The sequence below is a fragment of the Vombatus ursinus genome, unplaced genomic scaffold, assembly GCF_900497805.2.
Source record: "Vombatus ursinus unplaced genomic scaffold, bare-nosed wombat genome assembly UNPS02014773.1, whole genome shotgun sequence".
Classification (NCBI taxonomy): domain Eukaryota; kingdom Metazoa; phylum Chordata; class Mammalia; order Diprotodontia; family Vombatidae; genus Vombatus; species Vombatus ursinus.
In genome coordinates this window covers 36,465,158-36,487,808 of record NW_020954551.1, presented here as the reverse complement: position 1 = coordinate 36,487,808, position 22,651 = coordinate 36,465,158, and the positions used below count along the sequence as shown (strand labels likewise).

At 43.6% G+C, this 22,651-nt stretch overlaps 2 protein-coding genes across 2 annotated transcripts in view; one reads left to right on the top strand and one right to left on the bottom strand.

Moving 5' to 3' along the window:
- The window catches only part of SYN2 (synapsin II), a 247,025-nt gene that overhangs the window by 37,898 nt on the left and 186,476 nt on the right, over window positions 1-22,651 (bottom strand). The window lies entirely within an intron of this gene.
- TIMP4 (TIMP metallopeptidase inhibitor 4) lies at window positions 849-21,365 on the top strand. Its single transcript, XM_027863957.1, has 5 exons — window positions 849-1,007; window positions 10,178-10,275; window positions 14,897-15,011; window positions 18,697-18,821; window positions 20,515-21,365. Exons 1-5 carry the CDS (start codon window positions 875-877, stop codon window positions 20,710-20,712), a joined length of 669 nt encoding a protein of 222 aa, XP_027719758.1. The 5' UTR covers window positions 849-874; the 3' UTR covers window positions 20,713-21,365.

The window sequence follows — 22,651 nt, the reverse complement described above, 5'->3', positions numbered from 1 at the left end:
GTTTGCTGTTTGTTTGGGGCCTCACAAATAGGGCATTGAAAACACTTCCTGCAGCTGAATGACGCCCTGTGTCGCCTACCGCAGGCGGGCACTGTGGCCCAGCTCGCAGGCTGGCTGCCTTTGGGGGGAAGCCTGCAGGGCGGGGCGGCGAAGAGGGGGTTCCCGCAATGCCCTTTCCTCTCCCCAGGGAAGGGAGGAATCCTCTCTTCCCTTCAAGTAGTCTTTCTTCCCTCTGGTCAAGGCAGCTTTGCTTAGACCGCCCCTGGGACACCAGGTCCCCTTCTTGCCTTGAGATCCAAAAAAAGGAAATCACCCCCAGTCCGGAGGGTGACTGGTGGATAGGCAGGAGGTGGGGAGTGGAGAGGGAGGGAGGGCAGAGGCTTCGGTTATTAATAGTTCTCTTGACTCAGAGCCACCCCGTTATGCGAAACCAAGTAAGGTAACCCCCTCTTTGGAGGCAAGATGCCTCTGGCTGTCAGCGATGGGCTGGGAGCGAGGCCCAGAAGGCGGGGTTAGCCCCGAGGGGTCGGGGCCATAAATAAGAGGGTCGCGTGTCAGGGAGATAAACATGAGGGGGTGCTGGGCCTGAACAGAGTCGCCAGGGGCTGTCCGGAGCCGAGGGAGGCGGAGCACCAGTGCCAAGGCCAGCGCCAGCGTCGGAGCGGCATCGGCATCGGCAGTGCCAGCGAGGGCATAGGCAGTGCCAGCGCCAGCGCCCTCACCAGCCGAGCCGCAGTCCAGCCTTAGTCCCTGAACCCTCGTTCCGTCCCGTCGGTGCCCTCCCTCGGAGGGCAGCGGGACCAGGAGGGGCGCTCGCCTGTGCCCGGCGAGGCGCGGCCTGGGGTGCGCTCCTGGGCCGGGGGGCGCTGCCAGCATGCCTACCTCCCTCCATGCCTGGTGGCTGTCCGGGTTGCTACTGGGGCTCAGCCTACAACTCCGGGCCCGGGTGGAGGCGTGCAGCTGCGCCCCCGCGCACCCCCAGCAGTTGCTCTGTTCCTCGGCCATAGGTGAGTGCGCCTTGGGGCAGGCAGCCGGGATGGGGGGCGGCTCGCGGGACTGGCTGGCACCACTCCAAACTATCTCTGTGTGTAGGACTGGAGCGGGTGCGGGCCCTTCTTGTTGGTATTAAGCTCTTACGATCACAGAATGCCAGAGCTGGGAAGTTCATTCCAGTCTAACCCCTCGCCCCCATTTTACAACTGGGGAAACTGCGACCCAGAGAAAGGTAGGGATTTGTCCGAGGTCACATAGCGAGTTAATGGCAGAGGCGGGATTACAAAGGAGGTCTCCTGACTTCCAGACTGGTGCTCTTGGCACTATCCCAGCTGTACTGGGGAGCAGGTGGGGGATGGGGGACTCCAGAGCTTGCATATGGGTCATTAATAAGAGTTTGCCCAATGGCTTTTATCTGGAGAAAACACTCCTTCTCCTCCCACCCCCTCTCCCTCCCTCAAAGCCAAACCCAACTCCCCTTCATACACTCTTGCACTGCTTCCTTCTTAACTCTTAAACTAAGGCATTGGGAGAGGACTCATTGCTATAGCAACATTTAACAAGTGGAAAGTCACTGGTTTTTATGGGACAAAGAGAATGTACAAAGAGTCTTCCACAGCACCCAATGACCCATGGCGTGGAATCACAGTTCGTTAGAGCTGGAAGGGAATCTAGAGATCTAGCCCAAATTCTTTATTTTACAGATGGGGAAACTGAGGTCCAGGGACAGGGAATGTGTCTCAATGTTTGTGGTGGAGGAGGGACTAGAACTGATCTCCTTTTTGCCTTGGAGGGAGGGGGCCTTTTCCACTACCTCCACTATGCTGCCTTCTCTGTCCTTGCCTTTACTCACCTAAGGAAGTTTAGTACAGTGAACAGAATATTGGAAGACCAAGCAGGACCATTATTTTAAACTTCCAGCCCAATACTGTAGCTGCTGATGCAGAAAGTCAAGGTGGGGTAGGGGAATGAGCAATGGAATGGTAGTAAGAGGTCCTAGGATTCAATTCCTACTTTAGACAAACCACAACCTCTCTGCTTGCCCCTTTGCAAGATGAAGACGTTGGACTAGATGACCTCTAAGATCCCTTAGGCTCATCTCCTACGTGTACTGACTCTAGAACCTTCCCCATTCAGTCCTTTGAAAGTTTTTTTTTTTTATTAAATTACTGAGTTCAGCTTGATTTCTTGGGATTGGCCTCTTTCTCTCTGAAGTTGACTGCCAAGGTGGAGGAAAAACTCATACAAAGTTCGAATCTGAAGAGTTCCCCTAAACAAGAACCCATTCTGCACTGCCCCCTCATGAGTAGTCATTGAGCTAATGATGAGGAACTCTGTAGTCCTGGAGGCTCCCTTTCTACTTCTGGACTGTTCTAATTTTTAGGATGGCAGTCCTTGACTGGAAATCTGCCTATGAAACTGTCAGTGTAGTTCTACCCTCGGAGAATGAGCAAAATTAGTCAGATCTCTCTCCTACCTGTCACAGCCAACAGAGTCCACTATGTTTTACCTTCTTTCAGCTAGATCATTCCTTCAATTCTCTCTGTTAGCCTGGGTTTTAGTCCCCTTACCATCCTTGCTGTTATCCTCTCAATGCCCTCGGATTTGTCAATGTCCTTCCTAAAATGTGGCACCCTGAACAAATCAAATTTCCAGGTAATAGTCTGAGCAGGAAGGGTTAGGAGTCCCTGTTTTGCACATTAAGATTCCATCAAAGCAGCCTAAGATCACAACAACTGTGCATGTGACTCTTTCTGCTTGAATTTTAGCTAGAAATGCATGTCTTTTTTATATAAATTGTTGTCTAGGTGTGGTTTCCTCCTCCTGCCTGTAGCATTTAGAAGCAGAAGGCACCTCAGAGGTTTGTCCCAATTCACTCATTTTGCAGATAAGAAAACTGATGCCCGGAGAGGTGATTTGGTCAATAACACATAGGTATTAAATATTAGAGAATTTGGACACTTGACTTTTTGAACCTGAGTGCAGGACTTTACATTTATTACTATTAGATATGGATAATTATTTGTCTGTGCAGATTTTTTTTTCAGTCAACAAGCAGTCAGCCTACAATCATTTTTTAAAACATCTATTACAGGCTGAGTGTTGGAGGCACAAAGAAAGGTAGAGGCTAGTCCTTACTCTCAAGGAGCCCATAATGTAATGGGAGAGAGAACATGCAAAAAACTATGTACAAGCAAGATACAATTAGATTAAATTAGAGAGAATCAACAGAGGGAAGGCAGTAGTATTAATGGGGATCAGGAAGGTGGGATTTTAGCTAAGAATTGACAGAATCCAGGAGTTAGAGATGAGGAAGAAGAAAGTTCTAGGTGTGGCATAACAAATGAAAATACACTAGGGTTGTGAGATGGTTTGTCTAATTCCAGGAACAGCGGAAAGGTCAGTACATGGGGTGGGGCAGGGAGTGTAAGGAGTAAACTGACTAAAACAAAGGGAAGGGGCCAGATTATGGAGGGTTTTAAACAGAGGGTTTTATATCTGGTACTGGAGGCAACAGGGAGCCAGTGAAGGTGAATGACTAGATGGGAGTGAGGTGATCAAAATTTCACTTTTGGAAGATCAGTTTGACAGCTAAGTGGAAGATGGAGTGGAGTGGGAGATACTTGAGCTAGGGAAGCCAATCAGTAGACTATTACAATATTTTAGGTGGGAGGTGATGAGGCCCTGAACCAAAACAAGGGCAGTGTCAGAAGAGAGGAGGCGTATCATGAGAAATGTCACCAAGGTAGAAATGACAGGGCTAGCAACTGATTGGAAGGGGAGTGGTGAGAGTAAGGAGTTGAGAATAACACCTAAATTTTGAGTCCAGGTGACTGGGAGGATTGTGATAACCTTGATAGTAATAGGGATGTTAGAAAGATGGGAAGGTTTGGGGTGGGGAGGATAATAAGTCCAGTTCTAAACATGTTGAGATTCTATGGGGTATCCCATTCCATCTTAAATATGTATTAGGTCTATGGAATATCCAATTCAAGATGTCTAATAGGCAGTGGGAGACAAGAGACTAGAAGTCAGGAAAGAGGTTGATGCCGGACAAATGAATATGAGAATTATCTTCATGGTAGATAGTTGAAAGGATGGAAACTGATGAGATCACAAAGTAAAATTGTATAGAGGTAGAAGAGAAGGAAACTCAGGACACCCATCCATCATTCATTCACCAGTGTGATCAGATCAAAGTCCAGCAAAGGAGACTGAGAAGAAGTGGTCAGATAGATAGAAGAACCAGCAAAGAAGAGTGCCTTGAAAATGTAGACATAAGAGAATATCAAGGCTAAGAAGGGTGATCTATGATGTCAAAGGCTGCAGAGAGTTTAAGAAGGATGAGGGCTGAGAAAAAGTCATTGGATATGGCAACTGAGGGATCGTTGGTAATTTTGGAGAGAGCAGTTTCAGTTGAGTGATGAAGTAGAAAGCCAGCCAGCAGAGAGTTAAGAAGGCAGGAAGAGAAAAAGGAAGAGGAGACATCAATTATAGATCTCCCTCTCTAGGAGTTTGGCCAGAAAAGGGAGAAGAGCGATAGGACCATGGCTAGCAGGGACGCCATCCAGCATACTACAGACCCGTCTCAATTAGCAACACTTAGTTAATTTTGAACATTTCACATAGTCTGGTTCCAAGAAATCAAGGTTTTACTGCAGTTCCCACTATATTGCTGCCTGGACTATTTAGAGCCTCCTGACCTTCAGAACTCAGGGAAGAGGGGGCTTTTTAATGGGTGGTTTCCTTTCTTCTTCAATGGCCTCTACACAACAAGACTGGATCACTCCAAAATCTTTAGGCAAAGAGATATGGAAAAAAAAAAGTGGGCATGCTGTGGTCCCTTCCATTCCCTGGCTCCCCACTCGAGCCAGAGTGTCTATAAACTGCTCATTACCACAGCCAATGTAGAACGTGAATTTCCAACCCTACCGCCAATTAGCATTTCTATGGCCTGAGGAATTCTCTCTGCATACTGAGTAATGGCTTTCTGGACCTGACAGGACATTTTTGTGGCCTCGGCTCTGTTTGTGACTAGCAGTTAGTCCTGTTCGGATGGGCTGCGTTTGGAGCATTTTTCTTGGGTTATCTACTCAAAACACCAGGGATCTAATGAGGTGGGGGAGGGAGATAGTTAAGGACAATGTAGTATTAGTAGAAAATAGTTCCAAATCTGCTTAACACTTAATAGTTGTGGGACCCAGGACAAGCCATTTAACTTTTCTGAGCCTCAATTTCCTCATCTGTAAAACAGGGATAATAATAGCACCTACTTGTTATTGTTGCTCAGTTGTGTCCAACTCTTCATTACCCCATTTGGAGTTTTCTTGGCAGAGATATTGGAGGGTGAGGAAACTGAGGCAAACAGGGTGAAGTGACTTGCCCAGGGTCACAAGGCTGGAAAGTGTCTGAGGCCAGATTTGAGCTCGAGAAGCTTGAGACTAAAGGACAGGTGCGCTACCCCCTGCACCACCTAGCTGCCAGCACCTATCTAGGATCATATATTTAGAGCTGGAAAGGACCTTAGTATCCTTTATCTAATGATTTTAGAGATCAGGAAACTGAGATTAAGTGACTGGGTCACATAGCTAATGTGTCCAAGATGGGATCTGAACCCAGGTCTTTCTGCCTCCAGTTCTAGCATTCTATCCATTATTTTGTGTTGACTCTTAAGTCAACTCTTGTAGGGTAGTTGGGAATATCAATTCAATAAGCATTGATTAAGCTCCTACTATGCTCCCCCCAAAAAAGACAAAAACTGACAGCCCCTACCTTCAAGGAACCTGCATAAGGATGGCATGAGCTGATGTGTGTGAAGCTAAGGCACCATATAAATATTAGCTATTATTACTCTGAGTCCTTTTCCTGACGAAGCTGCTGATGGGTAGGCAGGAGACTAGGTGGGGACACTGCCCCCACCTTTGGATAACACATCCAGTGCCAGAGACAGGGAGGTCCTTAAGATGGGCAAGGTGATCTGGGCACCTCCTTCATGGGATAGTCCTCAAACTCAAGTTTGAAGGGGCCTTGGAGACCATCCACTCCATCATCTTCATTTTACAAATGAGGAAACTGAGGATTCCCAGGGATATAATGATTTTCCAGGAGGTGAGTTCTACTTGGATACCCTATTGACATGTCAAATTCAATATGCCCAAATCTGAACTAATCATTTTAGCTAATAAAACTGACCTTCCTGCAAACCTCTTTATCGGGGTTGGTGGTACCATCATCCTCTCAGTAAGCCAAGTTCATAACCTCAGATGAATCTAGTCTACCTACTAATTTTCTGTACCACCATTTCCCCATTCCATCAATTATCCAGTCAGGCTAATTCTCCCTCCACTCCATATCTCTAACATCTGCTCCCTGATTGCCCTTTACATTGGGGGTATCAAACTCCAGTAGAAATGGGATCACTAAACCATACAAAAGGATCCGTGATGGCTGCATATTGACTTAGAAAACCATATATTACCATTATCTATGCTCTGTTGTAGGGGCAGCTAGGTGGTGCAAGCACTGGGCCTGGAGTCAGGAGACCCTGAGTTGAAATCCAGCCTCAGACACTTACTAGCTATGTGACCCTGGACAAGTCACTTTACCCTATTGGCTTCAGTCGCTTCATCTGTAAAATGAGCTTGGAAAGGAAATGGCAAACCACTCCAGTATCTTTGTTAAGAAAATCCCAAATGGGGTCACAGAATCACAAAGACCTGAGTGAAACAACTGAATAACAAATGCTCTCTTACATTTTTATTCATTTTCTTAAATATTTCCCAATTACATTTTAATCTGGCTTCAAGTATATCAGACCCCAATACTCCCCACACAGTGTGTTTAACACCTCCAATTTACATAGCTAGTAGTCTGCTTCAGGTCCTCATTACTTCTCACCTGGACTATGGTAATAGCCTTCCAGTTGATGTATTTCCCCCTACAGTCTATGCTACACAGAGTTACAGAGTTAAAACACAGTCCTGACTGGGTCACTCTCCTCCCCCAGAACCATCAGTGCTTCCCTACTGCCTTTAGAAAAAAAATACGAACTCCTCAATCTGACATTTAAAGGCCCTCCACATTCTGCCAGACTTCCATGCACTCTGCATTCCAGGAAAATTGACCTACTAACCATTCCCCAAACTTGCTGTTCTCTTTTTTGTCTCCATTTTAAAAAATGGGGACTGTGTTTTTAATCAATGTAGAAAGTTCCAGATGAGGAATTTCCTTTACCACCAAATATCAACACCTCCTCATCTGCCAGGTCCAGTGTTAGAGAGTTTCTGGGGCACTGGGAGGGTAGGGGTGTTGCCCAGTCAGTCCCATAGCCCAGAATGTGTCAAACCTGGGTCTCCCTAATTCTAAGACCATCCCTCCACCCAGTTCGCCAGGCCACCACACATTTTCTGTCTTTCCGAATCTTTATCTTCCTTCAAGACTCAGCTAGGCATCCCCCTCCTCAGCGAAGCCTCCTCTGGTCCCTCCAGTATTTGCGTCTTTCCCTCCTCAATTTTCCCAGAGTGCTTTGTGGGATGTCTCCCTTGCTGCTTTACTCTCTGCCTTGGACACTGCTTACCTGTGCATACATTGTGTCCCCCAGCGGAATGTTGACTCCCTGAAGGCAGAGCCTGCCTCAAAGGGAATAGCCTTGTAATAAATGTTTGTCGAGCTATGGCATATGACAGAGAGCTGAAGAAGGGGGAATGATGAGCTGAGTCGGAGCAGAGAAGACTTGGAACAGAGGAAGAGAATTCTCTTCGAATAGATGGAGAGAAATTAAGTGGCAGAAGGAAAACACTCAGCCTGTGCTGTTCCTGAGGGCAGAGCTTGAACCCCTGGGTGACAGTTTTCTGTGATCTCAACATAAGGAAAACCATCCCCACGATGAGCTAGCCCAATGACAAAGTGGGCTGCTGCCGCCATAGGAGATAATGCTGCTCATTATGTGCTCAAGCAGAGGTCAGATGTGCAGTAGTCAAGGATGCTGCAGAAAGAAGTTCTACATCAGGTTGGGGGGCAGGTGTGTGGATGAGGTGACCTTTATAGCAGTGTATCAGATAAAGCAGTGCCCCTGGAGTCAGGGAGACCTGAATTCAAATCCGGCCTCAGACACCTGCTAGCTGTGGGACCCTGGACAAGTCACTTACACGCTGTCTGCCTCAGTTTTCTCATCTGTAAAATGGGGATAATAGTACTTGCCTCATAAGGCTGTTGGAAGGAATGAGATGTTTGTAACACACTTAGCATGGTGCTAGTAGGTGCTTAATAAATGCTCTTTCTGTCCCATGCCATTCCCCATCCCTTCCAACTCTGACATTCAGATCTGGTGCCCAGGTGAGCTTCAGCATGTACTTGTGTTCTTGTCCCTTCCTTCAAGGGCTATGAAGTCCTGCTAAGGCTGCTCTAATGCTTCCAGTAGGTGCCTAGGCTAGACCATCACGTGATTATCCTGCTTTCTCAGTTTCCCAATACCAATAACAACAACAACAACAATATTTACATAGCGCTTTGAGGTTTACAAAGCACTTCACAAATATTATCTTACTTTATCCTCACAATAACCCTGGGAGGTAGATGCCATTATCATCCTTATTTTACAATTGAGGAAACTAAGACAGACAGAGGTTAAGTGACTTGCCCAGGGTCATACAGCTAGTAATAATAATAATAATAATAATAATAATAATAATAATAATAGCTAACATTTATTAAGCAACTGCTATGTGGTCGGCACTGGGCTAAGTGCTTTACAATTGTTATCTCATATGATTTTTACAACAACCCTGTAAGATAGGTGCTATTATTATCCCCATTTTACAGGTGAGGAAACTGAGGCAAAAAGAGATTAAGTGGTTTACCCAGGATCACGTAGCTAAATGATGGAGGCTAGATTTGAACTTAGGTCTTTCTGACTCCAGGTCCAGTGTTCTATCCACTGAACCATCTAGCTACTCAATGCCACAGGGATAGAAGGAACAGGGAGGAACATGAATGAAACAAGAAAATCCAGCTCAGAGCATTAATGAAGTCCCCTAAACATGCTAAACAGCTAGGGAGTGTCTATAACCATGACATTATAATTGTAACCATCATAACTATAATCATGAGATCATAATTATAATCATCACTATAATTATAATATGATTATAGCCATGATATAACTATAATCATGACATCATAACTGCAGTTATGGCATCACCTATAATAATGATGTCATAATCGTAATAACTATAATCACAACATCATAATTAGACATTATAAGTATAATCATGACATATGGTATCATAATGGTGATCATGACATCATAACCAGAATGATATCATAATTGTAATCACAACTATAATTATAATGATGTAACTATAATCATGATATTATAACTGCAGTTGTGATATCTATCATCTATAATAATGCTGTTATCATTGTACTAACTACAATCTCAACATTATAATTATACTCAAGGCATCATAACTATATCCATGACACCATAAATATAATCATGACATCACACACGTGACGATGATATCATAATGGTGATCATGACATCATAACTAGAATCAGGACCACATATTATAACGAAATCACATCATAACATCTTTGTGGTTTTTCAAATTTATTTTCTATATATTATCTTCTTTAGCTTTAACAACAAGCTTGTGAGGGAGAAAGAGTGGGGTGCTACAACCCTCATCTTATAGATGAAGAAAGAAGAGAAATGATTTACCTAAGGTCACATAGCTACTCAGAGGCAGGGCTAGGACCCTGCTCATCTAATGTTCACTCTGCTATACCATAGGCCAACCCCTTGAAGCATCTTGCATCTGGAGCCTTTGCTCCAGGCTCCTGTTTTGAAAAGTACTTTCACCTGGACCCTTTAAAACTCTAATTCAATGTTGAAAACTAAAAAAAAAATAAAGAATTTTTAAAAACCCTCTAATTCAAATAACCATTCTCTGTGTGATCTTTTTCAGCCCAGCTTTTCATAGAATAGATTTTTAAAACCTCAGTCCCCCCAGCTCTGGTTAGGGATTTGATGAGACTTCACTTGTTTCAGTTTTCCAGGATAACTGACATGGGAGCTCCTGGCTCATCCAATTTCTGGGACCAGGGGGCTGACCGTGACAAGCTTCTCAGACCACTGAACCTCAATACCACTAATGGGTCCTTCCTTTTCTTTCCCTTACAGTGATCCGGGCCAAAGTGTACGGTGAAAAAGTGGTCCCAGCCAGGGAGGACCCAGCTGACACCCAGAAAATGATCCAATATGAAATCAAACAGATAAAGGTACAAGGAGAAGGGGATGGAAATTCCCTTCCTTTTGGTTTTCTGCTTGAGATCCTTGTTCTGGGAATGACTGGCACATGGAAAGGACAGAATGGACTCAGTCTGGGGGAATAGTTGGGTCAATAACAACCCTAAGAAGATGCAGTTAGGGTGTGGGGAGAGCTGCAACAGTCAGCACATTACAACAGGAAGGGATCTTCTAAATCAATGATGCAACCTTCTCATTTTATACACAGAGAAACTGAGGCAAGAAGAATGATTTACCCAAGGTCTCAGGGTGAGTCAATTACAGAGAAAGAACCACAACCCAGGTCTTCTGACTTTCCTGTCTCCTCATAAAGGATGTAGGGTTAGCCAAAATACATCTCCTGATCCAAGTTCCTAGCACAAAGGTTCTTAAATCTTTGGTATCATGAGCCCCTTTGATGAAGCCTATGAATACTTTCTCAGAATGATGTTTTTATACGCATAAAATAAAATTCTCAGGATTGTCAAGGAAACCAATTACATTGAAATACTGTTATAAAATCTTTTTTAAAAACAAGTTTTTCAAGGCAGCTAGGTGGTGAAGTGGACAGAGCAACCAACTCTGGAATTCAAATCTAGACTCAGACACTTGCTAGCTGTGTGACCCTGGACAAGACACTTAACCCCAATGGCCTCCAAAAAAAAGGTTTTATGCCCAGTGTCCCATGGGGAAGTGGAGGAGATAGGATGCTCAGAGGGTCACATGGGTCACCCCTGTGGGGCAAAAGAATGGGGTGGAGTAAGTATGGACTGGTAAGCTTTGAGGTGGCCAGAATGATTAAAAAAAAAAACTAGATACTTCTCTAAATGCTATTTGGCTCCTCTTTGGTTGCTGGGAACATTTGGTATATGAAGCTGAGAAATGGGTGACACATTTGTACTTTTAAAGGGATCTAAAGGGAAAAGGGTACTCTTGACTATAAAAGTTACAGCAAGAAGAACTCTTGTCCCGTAGATAATACAATCTCCTCATGTTATAGACGTGAATATGGAGGTCTAGGGAGACACCCAAGATCATGTAAATGGTATGTAATGAGGCCTATGACTCCCCGTGTCCTGCGTGGTTGGTTAACTAGGATTCTATGTACCTCATCTCATGGCAGCAAGGCCCACACGGGTGCTTGTCCTGTGCCTCCTTTCTGAAAGACCTTGCTCTCAGCTGCCTATCAGTTCATCTCCATGAAGGCGTCAGCTGAGAAGGGCTAACGGTGGTGCTCTTCTCAGGGGAATGATTTTCAGAGCTACCCACCTATGAAATTACCATGTACAGCCTGGAACGTGAACATCAAGGTGGGCCTAAGGGAGGAGGGACATTCCCCCAAAGCAAGGAGGAGAAAGGGGCTTTCTATCCAAATCTCAGACCTACATATGTTTGTTTGTCCGTCCATAATATCTTACATTTTTATAACTTTTATTTTTTTTAAACTGGGCCTTCATTCATATGAGGAACTCCTAGTGTGGACATTCCTTCCATCAAAGCAGATCAGCATCTGCTGTGCAAATTATAGTATCTTTTAAAAAAAAATCTTCTTTTTTCTTATTATGAATCTGACAAATATTAGCAAATATGATTGTTTCCATGTATACATATAGATGGAAAAAAACAGAAAAGGATTCTATGTAAAACCACAAGTCTCTATTTGCATACGGTTTATGCATCTTAGTCTCAAAGTGTTTGTTGCCTGGTTAAGTGACTTGCTTGGGGTCAGATAGCCAGTGTGTGTCAGAGGCTAGACCTGAACCCAGATCTTCCTGACTTTGAAGCCAGCTCTCTATCCTCTACACCAGTGATGTCAAACCCAAATAGAAATGGGGCCCCCATAAGAATCTCTGTGGGATGCACATTGACTTAGAAAACTATATATTTTAAAAAATATTAAGAATTCTTTTTACATGTAATTGGAAAAAATAAAATATTAAAATGTTCAAAAAAAAGAAAATCACATATTTACATTCTTTATATTCTAATGCATTTTTATTTATTTTGTTAATTATTTCCCAATTACATTTTAATCTGGTTCCTGCCTGTTTGATCCCTTGGGTCTACACCTACATCATTTCTCAACTATTATAATAGCATAATAATAATATTGTTATTTCTATACCATTTCCAATTTTTAAAAGTGCTCTTATGTGATTTATTTTAGCTAGAGAACTGTCATTGAATTATAATAACATGACTGTCATTGCCCCATCATTGAAGTACTTTATAGACAAAGAAATAGAGAAGTTAAGTGACTTGGCCAAGGCCACACAGCTAATAAATACAAGGCAGGGTTTCCACTCAGGTCTCCTTGCCTCCAAATACACTTCTCTAATCACAGTACAATGCACTTTCACATCCGTAAAGAGGCAGCTGGGGGTCAAGTAGATCAAGCTCTGAATCTGGAATCAGGAAGATCTGAATTCAAATCCATCTTCAGATACTAGTTGTGTGACCTTGGCGAAGTCACTTAGTAATGGCACCAACCTGCTAGGGTGGTTGTGAGGATCAAATGGGATAATATTTGTAAAGCCCTCAGCACAATACTTGGCCCACTTTTGTTGTTGTTCAGTCATTTTCATATCTGACTTTTTGTGAGCTCATTTGGGGGTTTTCTTGACAGAGATACTGGAGTGGATTTGCCATTTCCTTCTCCAGTTCATTTTATAGATGAGGATACTGAGGCAAACAGGGTTGAGTGACTTGCCCAGGGTCACACAGCTAGTAAGTGTCTGAGACTGGATTTGAACTCAGGGAGATGAGTCTTCCTGACTCCAGGCCTGGCACTGGCTGCACTATGGCGCCACCTAATTGCCTCACTGGCACATAGTAAATGCTTAATAAATTCTTGTTTCCTTCCTTCCACTTACAGCATCTCCTTTGGTCTTCATAACAACCCTTGGAAGTAGGTTATATTTCCACCATTTTATAGATAAAGAAACAGAAACTTAGGAAAGGGGAAATGACTTGTTTAAAGTTATGCAATATGTGAATGGCAGATTAGTACCCAAATTTAGATCTTCAGTATCTAAGGCCAGTGATTCTTCAATAACTGCAACATTTAATAAACATTCACTGAGCATCTTTTGCGTGCAGATCCCTGTGTGGATAGCCTCAATTGAGGGCCACATGAGTAATTTTTTTCATTTAAAAATGTTAATTATTAAATTTATTTAAATCTATTTAAAATTTTCAAATTTAAATTAAAAAATTTAATTTAAATTAATTTTTTTAATTTATAATTTTTAAAGATTTGCTTATTTATCTTTTAAGAATAAGAACCTTATAACTTTCAAATTCATGCTGCCTGCCCAAAATAGACACAGAGATAGGGAGACACATGGATATGCATGTACACATACATGTGAGCACTGCACACGTACATGTACCCGCATGTAAACATAAAGACTCAGACTTTTACGTAGAATTGCCATAACCTCTTATAATAGCCGCAGTAAAGATTTTTAAGACTTTGTTGCATTTTTGTAATTTTAACCATAAATGTGATTATATTTCTTGGAACTGACCACACAGGCCAGATGACATCAGGTTAAGAGTCAAATTTGGGCTGAGGACTGAAGGTTCCCCAGTCTTATTCTAAAGGAAAATATTATTTCAATCTAAAGACATTTGTGACTTAGTGATGACCTCAGCATAAATATACTGCAGGTTAGAGCCCAGATCTATGCCTCTAAAATATAAAAAACTCTTGCTATGTAGGCAGGAAAGAAACTTGCAAAGTACGGGCCACTTCTGTGATCTTCCTTAGCCATGACCAGTCTTACACATAGGTGGTAGAAGAGGCTGTCTATGTGATTCAACTGGAGTCTTGGGAAAGAAAGTCTTTTTTCCCAAATATTTTATCATCTGTCATTGTTTCCTGATATTCCACTGTTGGATAGTCATTCCTTTTGCTTAAGACATTGTCTCACTTTAAAACACAAACAGCCTTGGCAAAGATAACACATTAAGCCTCCTCAGTTATTTATATCTTATTATGATGATTTGCTTTCCTGAGAGCTTTAGGGAGGGGGATGAGGAAGGAAGAGAAGTGAAAATATAGGAGCCAGCTCTAGAAATTGAGGTTGGGCTGAATCTTTATCGCCTTACAGCAGAAGTTCTTAATCTTTTGATGTCATGGGCTGTTTGGCAGTCTGGTGATGCCTATGGACTCCATCTCAGAATAATGCTTTTAAGTGCATAAAATAAAATATATAGTATTATAAAGGAAGTCTATTATATTAAAATGTAGTTATTAAAATAAAAAAAAAAACCAAGTTCATAGACCTGAGGTAAAGGATCCCTGTTTAGGGCCATCCTCAGAGGGAAGGCGTGAGGAGAAGGCCTGTAACTCAGCTCTCTTCAAAGTTGCACCCCTTATGCCGCATCAGAGCCCCGAGAGTACCTTCTCACCCCAAATGGAATGACCTGAGATTCTCTTTTATTAAAATTGGCTTAGCTGGGCTTGGCGCATACCCACAATCCCCGAATTGGCCTTTCCAGTTGGTCTTGTTAACGATGTAAAAGTGAGGCATTAGTGCATTTATTTATTTTGACATAAACTTTTCATACCATCTTACCCAAATTTGCTTTTCTGAACTTGTCTTGTAGATGTTTAAAGGGTTCGATAAGGTGAAGGACGTTCAGTATGTCTACACACCATTAGACTCCTCTCTGTGTGGGGTCAGGCTAGAAGCCAATAAGAAGAAGCAGTATCTCCTTACTGGTAAGTGCCTCAGGTCAATGAAAAGGGCCTACCTGGGGGAGCAGAGCGAGGCAGAACCTCTCACTCTATAGCTGGAGGCTTCTAGCTCCATTGGGTTGGACTGGTTCAATCAATCAATAAGTATTATTAAGTGCTTACTATGTGCCAGGCACTGTGCTAAATGCTGGAATGGCTGGGGCCCTCCAATCAATGCTTAGTTGTATTTTCTTATGAACAGAAACAACCTATTCCAGTGAGAAGCAAAATCATAGAATCTCGTGGTTAGAAAGTACATCTTTCTACAGAAATGTCCTCTATAGTATCTTTGATAGATGGCCATCCAACCTCCACTTGAACACTGTTATGGATGGTGAACTCACTACCTCTGCAAGAGAGCCTGTGTCGTTGTTGGACAACTTATAGCTGCCAGAAAATTCTTTTTTATGTTAAGCCAAAGTCTGCCTTCCTATAACTCCTATTCATTGGTACCAGTCCAACCTTCAGGAGTGAAACAGAACTCCCCCTCTTTGTGGTCTTTCAACTGTTTGGAGTTTGTGATTATTCTATTCTTGTCCCTGAGTCCTCTTTTTCACACTGACCTGCCCCAGGATCTCCAATCATTCCTTGGTTTTCAGTTCTCTCACTCTCTTTGTTCTCTTCTGGACCCACTCCAGTTTGCCAACGTTTATCTTAAAATGTGGTACTTGATACTGAACACAATATTCCACATATGGTTTTGACCAGACTAGAAGTGGATAAGACCATTACTTCCAGATACTACATAAATCTTTCACGGCCATCTATCTAGTCTTATCAAACCTCTCCCAAATCTTAGAACCACATTTAGAGTAGGGGGGGATAGATTTATTCTGCCTTTGCTCTCATACCGTTTGATTGGAAGATCCTAGCATGCTTACTATTGGTTGATGATCAGAAAGCATTTGATTGATTACAATGAAATGCCATCTTAAAGGCCCTCTTCCAACAATGTCTCTGTGTGCACAAATCACAACCAAAGCAAGATTTCTGGAAGGACATAACAAGAGAAAAAACCTTGTTCAGGGAGCTTCTGGTCAGCAGTATCAAGTGAGACATGAAACAGAGAGAGGTATTTTCATCAAAAGGTGTTCACCACTGTCATGGTGGAGATTCAGCAAGCCTAACTTGAATAGGGTTGGATCTTCTAGCGCTCCTGTTTGGATATGATGTTGTTCTGATGGCATCACGCCCTAGAAGCCTAAAGAACCTCCCAATGAGATCTACAAACTCTCCAAAACAGTTTGACCCAACTGTTTACAGACGAGGAACCAAGTGGATGAGAATGTCCAGTGTTTAAATAATGATAATGGATGGAACACCTACGGAGCTCATTCATGTGTGTGTGTGTGTGTGTGTGTGTGTGTGTGTGTGTATACATATATACATACCTATATACATAATCTGGTGTAAATGGCCCACCTCTAGTCTGAGGGTTTTCAGGCAGTCGAGGTGGTGGTGAATCCGCCCTGTTGTTTTCCTCGGGTCACTTGCGTGTCACATGCACGAGCTAGGATTTGATAGAATTCAGTCCCTTGAGTATCCGCAGAACCAGGGAGGCAGTGGGGTTGTGCAGAATTCAGAAAGGGAAACGTACAGCCTAGTTAAGGACTCAAGGCACATGCATGCGAAGGGGACGTGATTGTTATTCAGTCATTTCAGTTGTATCCAGCTCTCTGTGACACCATTTGGGGTTTTCTTGGCAAAGATACTGGAGTCGTTGGCCATTTCCTTCTCCAGTTCATTTTACAGATGAGGAAACTGAGGCAAACAGGGTGAAGCAACTTTCCCATGGTCATACAGCTAGTAATCGTCTGAGGCTGGATTTGAACTCAGGTCTTCCTGACTCCAGATCCAACACTGTATCCAGTGAGCCACCTAGCTGTCCTGTGTTAATATTGGTTTAGGGAACTATACCAATGAAGAAATTCTCTCCACCAATACTTGATTGAAGCTTAAATCAGTAGAGTTGCCTGGATAGTAAGAAGTGACTTGCCCAAGGTCACACAGCCGGCACGAGTCAGAGGTAGGACTTAAAGCCCAATCATCCTGGCTCTAAAAACAGCTCTCTACCCACTGTGCTACACTGCCCCTTAATAACAAAGGTAGCTTATGTTGTGTAGTACTTTAAGATCTGCAGGGCCAACAATACCTCATTTAACCCTCCTAACAATCCCATGAGGTAGGTGCTATTATTATCCCCACTTCACAAACAAGGAAACTGAGGCTTTTGGTGGTTAGGTCCCCTGCCCGGGGTAACATAGATAGCAAGTGCGTGAAGTGGGATTTGAACCTCGGCCTTCCTGGCTCCAAGCCCAGTGGCCTAATCCCTCCTCCATGTTTACACAGGGTGGCTTCTTAGTTGATTCTTGTTGAATGTGCACTCTGAGGGACCCCTGGGATAATAAAGAAGCATGACACCCAGCTCAAGCTCTGCACGACCTTACAGAAAACCAATGGGGAGGAACAGATATGTAAACACGCAGAATTAAACAACAACAAAAGAGACGCCATGAGTCAGCATTCACTAAGGACCGTCAAACATGGGGCCCACAGACCCCCAAGCGCTCCCATGTGCAGCCTGAACCAGGGCCAGATTAAAAGGTGGTTGGGAAATGTTTTACAAAATAAATAAAAAATACAACAGAACATGGGTAAGTCCGTCTGCTCTGGCAGGGATTCTTCTGTCCAATGTTGCTGCCCCTGCTTCTATTTGAGTTTGACCCCACTGGGGTCGGGGCAACGGTTCCCATTTAGTGGTTCTCAGCCCCTTGGGGGTTCACAGCGATGGCCCAAGTTCATGATTCTTTAATGGAGGCTTAAGCAGTAAATAATTGTAAAGAATATTATGAGTGGCAGATTAAATTACCCTGGAGGTCACAATACATTGGAAAAGGTTCACAGAATAACAAACATGGGCAGGTACAAGGGTGGTGACACCAGTCGGTAGCATAGGAGAACTGAGCAGGTAGAAGCTTGGGTGGCAAGAGAGGGCTTCATGGTGGAAGTGGGCTCTGAGGTAGGTACTAGAAAACTCCTGCTACATGGAGCTTTCAAGTGTCCAAAGCACTTTGCCCAAAACCACTCTTGGAAGGAGTCCTGATATTCCTTGAACCTATTAACACCTTCCCAAAGTCACACAGCCAGGAAATGGAGACACCAATTCTAAGTCTATAACATCTTTTTCCATGACATCTCACTGCCTCATTGCCGTCTTGAAGCATGAACAGGAGCTCGGCTAAGTGTTGAGGAGTGAGGATGGCATTCATGGTGGGCAGATTAGAAGGAATGGAATGACAAAATGTCACATGGACGCCATTTTTGTTAGGGCATTGAAGGTATGCATAGAGATATTTCGAATAATAAATTTTAAATTTTGAAAGGTGGGTGGGACCTTGAATTCCAAGCAAAGGAATTTGCATAGTGCTGCACATCCATGTGTCTTATCAAGTGGTATAGGTTTTTGAATCTCCTCCAGAATCCAGAGCTTGAGAGGAAGACAGGGAAGAAGGGAAGGCCAGGTAGGGGCCACTCCGGCTATTTAGTTCTACTCCACCACTATCATTAGATGTCCTAAGACTCTAGTCTCCAGGAGGGCACTAGTCCCCGAGAAGCCTTATCTGGAAGGTGGCAGAAGAGCACGGCTAATGACTTTCTCTCCTTCCTACAGGCCAGATTCTAGATAATGGCAAAGTATTCATCAATATGTGTAATTACATAGAGCCCTGGGACGACCTGTCCTTCTTGCAGAAGAAAAGCCTGAATCATCGTTATAACATTGATTGCACCTGCAAGGTAAGTGGGACTAGAGGGCCACGAGGCAGGGAGAAGGGAAGGCTGGGCTTCTCAAAGCCCTGCCTGAGCCCACAGACCATGGTTCTGCTCATAGTTCCCACCACAGGGATTGGAAGGGAAGAAAGGCAGCATCAGAGAACACAGAGCTCCAATTATTCTCATTTTATTCATGAGTCACTGAGGTTCAGAGAAATTGTTTGCCCAAGGTTACTTGTGACTTGCCCAAGGTCACAAATCTAGAGATGGACACTTTTAGGACCAGGGTACTCTGACAAGTATATGTATATGCATATGTACATGTACATGTATACTTACATGTATATACATACTCACAATGTATATGTATGAGTATGTATGTGTATGTATGTTATATATGTGTATATGCGTATATATGTATATAGGTGTGGGTATATATATGCATGTATATGTATATGGGTATGTGTATGTATATATATATATATACACATGTATGTAATTTACTACCTATATGGTCTTAACTTATCTGATCATTACTTCTCTCATCTGTAAAATAAGGTCAAAGTAGATGACCCCCGAATCTTTGATCCCAAGGTGGTACAGAGACCTTCTTTAGAAGTTACACTTTCTGGTCCAAGGGAAACTGGCCAAGGAACACAGTGTGAAAGATTTCTACTGGGATCTTTTATTTCCCACATTAGAGAAGCAAAAGAAAAAGTTAACAAAGTGTGTTTTGCAAGCTAGCCAAGTAAAGAGTAGAAGGAAAAAAGAAAATAAGAATCCTTTGCAATTGGAAGATAGAAGACCCAAGTTTCTGAATCATGCTTTGCCAAGAACTCACTCTGTCTGGGTCATGTCAAGAAACCTCCCTGGGCCTCAGTTTCCTCAGTTGTAAAATGAGGAGGTGGAGTTTGGAGAGCAGCTAAGTGGTGTAGTGGATAGAGCACTGGGTCTGGCATCAGAAAAACTTGAGTTCAAATCTATCCTTACGTATTTCCTAGTTGTGTGACCCTAAGCAAGTCACTTAACCCCTATTTGACTCAGTTTCCTCAACTGTAAAATGGGAATGATGCTAGTACTTACCTCTCAGGGTTGTGAGGATCAAATAATACAGATATAAGATAATAATTATAATAAAGCTCTTAGCACAGTGCCGGGCACATTGTAAGCACTATAAAAATGTTAGCTGCTATTATTATTGTTCTTATTCAACCCCAGACACTTCTAGCTGTATGACCCTGACAAATCATCTAACCTCTGTCTGCCTCAGTTTCCTCATCTGTAAAATTGAGATAATAACATCACCTACTTTCCCGAATTATTGTGAAGATAAAATGAGATAGTATTTGTAAAGTGTTTAGCACAATGCCTGACACATAGTAGGCACAATATACATGTTAGCTATTATTATTGCTATTATCATTATTATTATCTTTAGGGTTCCTTCCATATCTAAGATTCTAAGAGTCTTTATTCAGTGATTCATGAATCTAAACACATTCTCATAGGTTCACAGATCCAGAAATCATCCTCTAGATGAGGCAACCCCTCATTTTATACAGCTGAGTAACTTGAGGCCCAGAGAGACTTAGCAACGTGCCCAAGGTCACACTGATGATAACCATAAGAGTCAGAACTTGAACCTAGGCCCTTTGGCTCAGGAAGTCAATGAATGTTGCACAGTACCACCTGACCCCTCATGTTCTGTTCCGTTTAGATCGTCACCTGCTACACAGTGCCCTGCTCCATCTCGGCCCCCAATGAGTGTCTCTGGACAGACTGGCTGATTGAGCGGAAGCTCTATGGGCACCAGGCCCAGCATTACGCTTGCGTTAAGCGCAGCAATGGCACCTGCGGCTGGTACCGGGTTGGTCTCCCCCCTGAGAAGGAATTCATCGATGTCAGCGAGCCCTAGAGAGAAGCATTACCACACCCCCCGCCCTAGCTCCTGAGTGGCCTGGAGGCCAGATCCATCCATCCATCCATCCATCCATCCATCGATCCATCCATCCATCCATCCATCCATCCATCCAACCATCCATCCATCTGTCCATCCCTGCACAGCTTCCCACTGCTTAATGTAGCCACCACTTAGGGTCGCTGCCAACTCGCGGAAGATACCAATGTGTGTGGAGCTAGTGGCTGGGTGAGAAGAGGGCTCACACTCCCGGCAGTGGCTGTTCTGAGAAGGCCAGTCAGGCTTGGGTCCAGAGTTCCTCTCTGTGCTGGGAAAAGCAGGACCGTCCCAGTCAAAGGGCCATGGGCCTGTTCCCTCTGCTTAGCTTCTTCCTGTCACGGAGCAGGTTCGGAAAAAAGAACTCCCGTGTAATCACGAATCAATCTTTCTGATCAGGCTGGGGTTTGTTTCTGTCCCTCTCTAAAAAACAAAATGTTGAAACGCGAACGAAAGCGCTTTCCATATCTGGAGCTGACATGGCACGGGCCAAATATTGTACAGCATGTGCACAAATTATTAATAGCCCCATGTTGTACAAAAGCAACCACTGTGATCAAGGCAAGTGGAATGGGCTGATTTGGGAGAATGATTAAAAAGCATCTTGTACACTTGGTGTGTGTGGAAGTTTCTTTTCAACTTATCTCTCCCCTAGCAAGGCCTGGACAGAACCGGCTGTTGCTTTCTGATACAGTGTAATTACTGGTGGGCTGGGGAGCCCTGGGAACCCCCAAACTCCCACCCAATGTAGAAATTCTTTCTCTAACATCCCTGGCCAATGGCCTGCCAGCTTGTGCTCCGAGGTTCCAAGACAGCCCACGTCTACTAACTGTCAGAAAGCTCTTGCATATGTTAAACTACCCTTGGTTTCCCTGTAACTTTCACCCCCTGGCACTTGTTGGACCCTCTGAAGCAACTCAGAAGTTCAGTCCTTCTATGTGAAAGTCTTAATGCTCCTATAATCTCTTCAAAATTTCCGTATATAATAGTCTTTCCTCCCCACCCCACTTCCATAAAAAATAGGCCTCCATTTATTTGCTGATGCCTATATTTCCACCCTCTAAGCTTCCTTCCTTTAGCATAACCCAGCAGTTCTTAATCTTTCCTGTGTCCTGAACCCCTTTGGCAGGCCGGTGAAGCCTATGGTCCCCCTGCTCAGAATCATCCTTTTAAATGCAATAAAATAAAACAAGGGGGATTATAAAGGAAAGTAATTACATTAAAATACAGTTATGTTAAAAATATAGCTAAAATAAGTTCACAAATCCCAGGCTAAAAACCCCTGGAACCCAAACAAGGGCCCTCGTTCACTGCTAAAATGAAAATATGACCCTTGCCCCAGAAGGTACACTTAAAATCTTCCTTTTTTGGCATAGGGAGAGAATCCAGACTTGTGATTTCATGAGTGCAGGGAACTCCCAGGCAGGGAATCCCCTCTGCCAATGCAGACTAGTTACTTTTCTATAACTTAGTGTCTGAGAGAATTGCTGAGGGTGGTGGTGATGGTAGTGGGGTACACTGAGAGGTCGAGGGACTTGCCTAGGGGCTCACAATCAGAGGCAAGACTTAACTTGAATCCAGGCTTCCCTGACATTGAGGCAGGCCCTCTTTTCATTGTATCATGCTGCTTCTCCTTACCGGAATTTCCTATCCCTGAATGTATTCATCAAACCTTTTCCCCCGCAGAGAGCAGGTTTTGACAGTAAGGAAGGGAATCATAAGTTGATTTGACACCTGGAGATCAGATGAGAGGGTGGAAAGGGAGAGGGATGAACTAGCAGGGAGGGACACTGGAGGAAGAAAAAACAGGGAAAGGTGAGTGTGGCTGTCCTGAAGACAAACTCTGCTGGTTTCATCATTTTCCCAAGGGTAAGCCTTGACTGGTGGTTATAGGGACAGG